This window comes from Centroberyx affinis, unplaced genomic scaffold, assembly GCF_046629955.1.
Source record: "Centroberyx affinis isolate AG114_WGS23_722 - 3 ecotype Tasmania unplaced genomic scaffold, CSIRO-AGI_Caff_v1 ptg003959l_1, whole genome shotgun sequence".
NCBI lineage: Eukaryota > Metazoa > Chordata > Actinopteri > Beryciformes > Berycidae > Centroberyx > Centroberyx affinis.
The window spans coordinates 216,628-225,000 of NW_027281781.1; the positions used below are offsets into that span (position 1 = coordinate 216,628).

At 45.4% G+C, this 8,373-nt stretch overlaps 1 protein-coding gene across 1 annotated transcript in view; it reads left to right on the forward strand.

Moving 5' to 3' along the window:
* The window catches only part of zswim5 (zinc finger, SWIM-type containing 5), a 56,738-nt gene that overhangs the window by 37,072 nt on the left and 11,293 nt on the right, over positions 1 to 8,373 (forward strand). Inside the window, 4 exon segments of the mRNA XM_071541860.1 lie at positions 4,033 to 4,220; positions 4,903 to 5,071; positions 6,688 to 6,836; positions 7,374 to 7,524. Of these exon segments, the coding sequence (XP_071397961.1) occupies positions 4,033 to 4,220; positions 4,903 to 5,071; positions 6,688 to 6,836; positions 7,374 to 7,524 (657 nt within the window).

Consider the following 8,373-nt stretch of genomic DNA (forward strand, 5'->3'; position numbering starts at 1 on the left):
TTGCATACACGCACAGTGAAAGTCTATTATCGTTAATTACCACAAATGAAACACATATACGATATATAAGCGCAAATGACTTGAGGCAGATGGTGTGTATAGGAGTAATACAGGGCTGATGGTCCTGTTTTTCAAGACACACACACATGCGCGCACACACACACACACACACGCATGCCCAAAGCACGTGTGCACATAAAAATGTAAGCATCTATACCTACATCATAACAGACACAAAGACATGGCGTACACACACACACACACACACACACACACACACTCACACACAGGCCCAAGGCCAGATCATTGTACTTGGCAGTACTCCCAGGCTTACACACACACACACACACACACACACGCTCTTAATTCACCTTTGTTGGGAATTCATCTGTTTAGCCGAATCACTCCCCCAACTGCCCTGCTATACAACAGCATGGAAAGAGAGAGAGAGTGTGTGTGTGTGTGTGTGTAAGTGAGAGAGATTAGGCATATCTACTGTGAATATCACTGACTAGTTTGTGTTGTTTCGTCTTTATGCTCGTGGTGGCATTAAGAACAAAAGCAGAGCGGCTCTGAAAAGGTCGTTTCGTTCACTCTGTGTGTGTGTGTGTGTGTGTGTGTGTGTGTGCGTGCGTGTGTGTGTCCCGTCCGTTGTTTGTGTGTGCATGCAGACTGTCTGATGCAGCGTCTTTTATCAAGTGTCACTGCATCCCCATCTGCTGAAGACACACTGTCTCCCTCAGCCCTTTCAGACACACACACACACGCACACACACACACACACACACACACACACACGCACAGAAAGAAGAGCACTCTACATGTAAGAGAGAGACATAAAGGGAGACAGAGAAGGGGTAGAGTAAAGTTTTACACACAACCCCAGGCCAAAATCCATTAAAGCATTTAATACGTTGTTGTGAACACACACACACACACACACACACACACTCACACACACTGGTTACTCCAATGTAGTTCATGCTCATGTTTTCAGGCCAAATACTTGTATAAATACCAGTGTGATTTGAATGTATAACCTGTTTTAGTTTTTGACAAATTACATTCTGTACGCTGCTTTCACAATATTGTTTCTCCTATAAGGTAACTGAATAGAGACAGACTGAAAGAGAGAGAGAGAGAGAGAGAGAGTGGGGGTGAGAGACAGAGACGGTGAACCGTGTCTGAGCCACTTTGCACTTGATTGAAAGTGAAAAGAGCAGCGGTGTCACGAGCACATTCATCCTCGCGGCCCCCGGCCAACAATAGGCTCTAACCTACAGACGCAGACGGGGAGAGAGAGAGAGAGAAAGAAGGGGGCGAGCTCCAATGCAAAGAGTGTGAGAGAGAGAGAGAAAGAGAGAGAGAGAGGCTAAGCTATGGGTAAAGTACGTGCATCTAACATCATTTGCCACCAAAACTTCCAAACTTAATAGACTCAATTTTTGTAGAGAAAGTGGGGCGATAACTGGTGATGACATGATATTATTGTTTGGCCAATATGAGAAATTATTAGACCTAACTCGCCAAACTATCAATTTAGAGGGAATGCCTTTTTTTTTTTTGTAGAAATGGCTTCCAAATAAATCTCTGGTGATTTTTGCCTGGTCTTTGCTCTCCATTCTAATGATTTAAAAAAAAAACTCCCAAGATCAAATTTGGACTCACTCAGATATGGCGAGTGCCCACACCTTGCCAAACTTGGCGCCCATTATAGAGAGATGGGGAGGAATGAGAGAGCCATAATCTGACGTTTATGACATTATCGTGTGCTGCGAGATACAGAGATGGGCTTTGGACAGGCGGTAGGAGGGAAGTTAGGAGGACTCTTCATGTCCATCACTGGCAGATGCCTCTCTCTCTCTCTCTCTTTCTCTCTCTCATCCGTCCCTCGTCGACCCTTGTCAACTGTCATCGTCAGACGCGCACTCTTTGGCTAGCTTCCCCTTGTTTATCGGACAGATCTTCTCACGTGTCAGTCGGTAGATCGGTCGGCATGTCAGTTGTTAGGTTGGTCGGTGGGTAGGTTAGTAGGTCAGTTGGTCGCTAAGTCAGTAGGCTGCTCAGTGGTTTGGTTGGCGTGGCTTTAGGTAGGTCGGTCAATCAGTCGGTATGTGGGCATGTAGGTCAGTCAGTCGCTATTTGACTGTGTCAGTTGGTGGGTCAGTAGGTCAGTCAGTATGTCTGTAGGGTTGTCGGTCAGTTGTTGGTCGGTATGTTGATAGGTTGGGTGGCAGGTCAAGATGTCAGTCAGTATGTGGGTATGATGGTCTATGTGTTGGCAGTATGTCAGTAGGTGTATGTCAGTCTGTTAGCCGGTGTGTTGATTGGTCAGTAGGTTGGTCAGTATGTTTGTCAGTCGGCTGGTTGGTCAGTTGGCCTTCCAGCATCCATTGGTACTTTCCAACCCTTCATGTGGTTTTCCATTTCCTCCCCTCCTTTCCTGTAGTTCCTACTCTTTTTTTTTTTATCATAATGAAAGCAATTGGCAATTAATTGGACCTCAGTGCGTGTGAGTGTGTGAGTGTGTGTGTGTGTGAGGGAAGGGGTGGCACTTGGTTACAACAGTTGGTGTGGAAAAGCCAGTTGTGGGTTTTTGCCAAAGAGATGGCTTTACTCACGCTTATTAGGCTGCCCTGCCATCATGGCACAAACCCCAGAATTTAATTGTGTGTGTGTGTGTGTGTGTGTGTGTGTGTGTGTGTGTGTGTGTGTGCATTGGTCTGTTTGTTGGTTTGTGAGAGCTTTAGAGATATATATATATATTTTGAACAATTTTAGTACCGGCCCAAAATAGCCTTACCATCGCTATCCAGTTGGCACACTCTTCCCCTCTTTCCATCACCCTCTTTCTCTCTGTACATCACTCATGCTCTCTCTCTTTCCCTCTCTCTCTCTCACTGTGAAAGCAGCAATAGGGTTGCTATGGTTTGGTGAGATACAATAATCCAATGTGTACACACACACACACACACACACACACACACACACACACCTCATAAATAATTGACCTGTCACAGTGAGACGGCAGGGCAGACCTTCTACCAGATACACTCTCCCCTTCTCTTCTCTATTCTCTCTCTTCCCCTCTCACATTTCTCCTCCGGTCTCTCCCCCTCTCTCCTCCTTTTTCCTCGCCGTCTCTAATACCCACAATTCCTTTCCTCCGGTCTATTTTTTTCCACTTAGTCCGGTATCTGCATTATGTCATCTCTTTTAGTAGCTGGTTTATGGGCTATAAGGCCTTACAGATGGTCCATATTGGGTTAAAGGGGCTTTTTTTTTTTTTTATTTGCAGGTGGCATTGATTTAATATGTATTTCTCTTTGCATCCGCTATACATTTCTACACGTCATCAGTATCCCATAGAACTTCATAAAGCCATCTTTTTAACAGCTGAAGAAGAACTGGTTGACTTGGCCTGACCCAAGAGTTATGAGGTTTTTTTCTATACATAATGTCAAGTGTCAAAATTGGAGGAATAAGTTCAAGACATCAATTTGTTATAGACATATATGGATTTAGGAGGTTGCCTATAGCTGTCTAATGTACAGTATGTTGCTCATAGTAGGGGAGTTGATATCAGTTGTGTGTGTGTGTGTGTGTGTGTGTGTGTGTGTGGGTGGGTCGACATGTCCCCTGGAGTCCCCCTAACAGGTTAAAGTTCATCCATATAGTCTACTATCCTTACTATCCTGGGGTGTTTGTTTGTGTGTGTGTGTGTGTGTGTGTGCGCACAGCGAGAAAGAGAGAGAGGTGGAGTATCAGATGGCACAATGCCCTGTTGGAGGCATCTCATTAAGATGTGTGTGTGTGTGTGTTTCATACTGGAGGACTGTCTTTGTATCCTGGCAGAGGCTCGTATTACCACGGATGCTTCTCTCCTTGCCTCTTTTCTCCCCTCGCAATCCACACACAAGGTCCAGCTTAAAGCCAAATTAGTATATTATATGTTCCGTTTCTTCATCACAGTCGATGAAAAACACAAAGAGCTCAGACCCTAACCCCTCCCTCTCCCCTCCCCCTCCGCAGGGTTCCACCTCAGCGGCACGGTCACCGAGCCCGCCACGCCGTCGGAGCCGGAGGTCACCCACAAGGTGGCCATCAGCTTCGACCGCTGCAAGATAACCTCCGTCACCTGCGGCTGCGGGAACCGGGACATCTTCTACTGCGCCCACGTGGTGGCCCTCTCCCTGTACCGCATACGCAAGCCCGAGCAGGTAACTTATCACGATACGAGGTATATATATCGATATTAATAAAGATATATGTGTTAGGGATGGGAGGATACGCCTATCTCATGATGCGGTTCGATACATAATATGTGGTTCACGATTCGATACAGCTACGATACGATGTGATAAATAAAAATTCAATGACAACAAAGCATGACTGTGTTTATTTCTGAACCACAAATCTTTCTAGCGATGCCATTGGCTTGCTAGAATGTAAACAACGATTTCAAAATGTCATTCCAATGTGCAAATAATATAATTTGTGAAATTGTGATGGACAAGTTGTCTCATTTGTGATTACTACAGCAGAATATAATGGAGCTAATATCACGATTCATTCTTCTGCCCCACGATCCGTATTGTCACATTTTTGTATCGCGATATATTGAATTTCCCATCCCTATTATATATTATAAAGATATTGAATATCCACACAGGTTGCAGTAGAACAACAGTAATACAAGAAGACTTTTTTCATCAAATAACAATGAAAATAAAAATAGATTTATATAATAATTCCTGATGCGGGTGTTAAATCGTAGTAGTGTGTTTGTGTTAAGAATTCCTTTTATTTAACCATGCTAGTCCCATTGAGATCAGTTGAGACCAGAATCTCTGTTTTTTTTTGCCATATGCCAACAGTCATATGTTTGTGTGTCCGCTGCAGGTGAAGCTGCGGCTGCCCATCTCCGAGACGCTGTTCCAGATGAACCGAGACCAGCTGCAGAAGCTGGTCCAGTACCTGATCACGGCCCACCACACCGAGGTGCTGCCCACCGCCCAGAAGCTGGCCGACGAGATCCTCTCCTCCAACTCGGAGATCAACCAGGTCCACGGTAAGAATCCATTCACAACCCGTCCTCTGATGTCATGGGAGTCAATATGTATATACAGCGCTTTTCTTAATTGCTGAAAAGTCGGAGGTGCTGCCCGTCCCGCAGCAGTGCTATCTTCACTGCAGCAGTCCGGACTTGAAAGGGTCCGGACTTAAAATCCGGCCCCCACTGGCCCCTAGAGATCGTCACACATCAGAGCCCCGAGTCGATTTTTTTTCCACACAGCTTTTCACACACTACCTTCTTCCCAGCGTTGCGGAAAGGAGAGGAAACGGGAGATGAACGGTAAAAAAAAAAAAAAAAAACGAACGCGGGAGAAGGTGGAAGGGATAAGTGGACAGGAAAGGGATAACGAGAGGAAGAGAGGCGGAGAGACGGCAGCTGGCACGTGGGACAGAAGAGACGGAAAGGGGAGAGGAGAGATGAAAGGAGGAGAGAAAGCCGAGACGGGAGAGGAGAGGAGGAGAGAGACAGCAGAGCCGCATCGGGGGGAAAAGACAGAAAAACTAGACACATAAAAAAAAACAACTTCTGCCTCTCTTTTCTCCCCCTTCCATCCTCCTGGCTAAATGTTGACACTCCCCAGCCCTCCTACCCGGGAAGTCCAGCGCTGGGGGTTTTCCTGTCTGTGTTTGACAAGGGGGGGGGGGGGGGGATCATGGGGGTTGAAGTTCAGTTCAGTTCAGTCCCGGGCCCGGGCTTTGATGGAGGAATGCGTCTGTTTTGCCACTGCGCGCTCCCGGCCAGTTGGCAACGTGAATCTGGGCTTTTCCTCCGCTCGCTTCCTGCTACATCAAAGCACTGCTGCCCCTTCTGAGTACATTTCCCCACAGTGTTAGTCAAGACACACACACACACACACACACACACACACACACACACACACACACACACACACACAGTGCTGAACAGAAGGAAAATAAAGTTTGCCTTAGTAGAAGATTAGAGCAGTTGAGCGGTTTAGCTTAAGTGTCATGTAGGTGTAGTTTAAGTTAAATATAAAGGAAATAGGTATAGGGAATATGCATTGATTAATAATTGATGCAGTAATGGATACAAGTGCTAGTGGTGGGACAGGTGGGACAAAAACCAACATGGTGAATGTAGTGGAAAGAGAAGGAATAATGAAGGAAATCCCATCGACATCACCTCATATCGTTGTATCATCTTATCATGGCATGAATCGGCTAGAACAAAGATGGGAATAAAGTCAGATTTATTTTCAGGGTGGGTTTAGGACTGAGGGAGCCTGGGTCTAAAGCGGCACGGACGCGGATCTGGATTAAAGAAAGTGCTCTTGAGGGCGAGGCCCGCCTAAAAATACACTCCCATTTCCCATGGTCACCGTCTTGTTTATTTGCTCGGGAGGTGTTCGCTGGGGCGCGAGCGGAGAACAGGAAGGAACGGAGCGACCGAGCGAATATACACTCCTCTCTCTGTTTACACCAGCTTTGATGTGGAGGGAAGGATGTTAATGTTGGATGTGAATTGTGCTCGGCTTCAACCCTATACGTACGAGTTTGTGCGTGTGTTTTCCACTTACACTGCCTGTGTCTTTGTCTGTCATCTAACCTTATTGTGTGTGTGTGTGTGTGTGTGTGTGTGTGTATTCCCAGGTGCCCCAGACCCGACTGCAGGCGCCAGCATTGACGATGACAACTGCTGGCATCTGGACGAGGACCAAGTCAGAGAGCAAGTCAAACAGTTCCTGTCCCAGGGAGGATACTACGGCTCTGGGAAGCAGCTCAACTCCATGTTCGCTAAGGTACGCGTCACCATTGCTTATCCCTGCTTACACACCAAACCCCCCTATTAGGTCTGTATTTGCTTCATGCTAAGGAATTATGTTGATTATGACTGGGCCTATTTAATGTGACCATGCTCTTTTGCACCCTTTTGACTGGGGATGCAAAATGTTGTGACTGGGGATGCAAAATGGTGTGACTGGGGATGCAAAATGGTGTGACTGGGGATGCAAAATGGTGCAAGAGAAAACTGCATGTCCTAAAACGCCTTAAAATGTCTTAAATTATGTCATTGAACTAATATAGTTAGTTAAATATAGTTGTTATATGTGGATCGGAGGCACATTGCATTCATACCTTGTTGTTAAAGTGGCCAATTGCATCTCTGGCTTTGGGTGGATTTGGGTGGATCTTAAATGCGTCTTGGGTGCGTTTACACTTGGATTCAATGCTTTTTCTCTGACAGAATACAAGCCGATCAAAGATATCTAGATGTCACACACTGTTACGGACATGGCAAAGTGTCTTAAGCGTGTATTCTCTGGCTCTCCCTCTAGGTGCGCGAGATGCTGCGAATGCGAGACTCCAACGGCGCCCGGATGCTGACGCTCATTACGGAACAGTTCATGGCGGACCCCCGGCTGTCGCTATGGAGACAGCAGGGCACGGGCATGACGGACAAGTGTCGGCAGCTGTGGGACGAGCTGGGTAAGGACAGAGTCAGCAAAATGTCTTACAAAACCGGAATGAACACAAAGGAGAAGCACAGTGCACCTTAAGACTGTGGCAGTGTTGACCTTATTACAGCTAGGTGTGTCAGATTTCATTTCCTTGAAAAGTCTGTTGCCTTCTTATATGAATTTCCCCAGTTAACCAATCAGCCAAACAGCTTATTAGTCAGACCATCAGTTGGTCAATCTGTGGTCAAGCAAACTGCAAAAAAATATACATCTCAAGTTACATAATCTGTTCTTAAATCTTCAAATCTTATTTTTCTTAAACCTAGTGAAACAATCTGCCAGTGGAGTTACATAATTTCACTTGTTGCCAGTGCAATTAATCATCTTATTTCATATGCATTAATATATGCATACTGTGGTTAGAATCAATTTACCTTCAGTTCATTCAATTAAATAAAAGCATATTTCATGAATTTTCTTGATCCACGTGACGTGATCCACCTTTTTTCAAGATGTATTTTCAAGATGTAACAGGTGACATTGTTAGAAACAAGTGAAATTCAATGAAAATGATTTGAATTTATATATTTTTGCTTTAAGAAAAACAATACTTTAAGATGTAATACAAGGCAGTGTAAAAGTATATCAGTCTTAACCTTCTCACCGCTAGATGTCACATACAGGCATTTCCTTGAGAAAGACGTGAGCCTCATTTATGAATTTCCCCAGTTGGCCAATCGGCCAGCTGACTTGTTAGTCAGGCAGTCACTCTAGGTCACAGACACACAGTGTATCCAGTCTGGCAATTAATCAGACAAAAAGGCAGTCAGCTAGTCAGCCTGTCAGTCAGGTAAACAGTGGTTCATCCAGTCAGTAA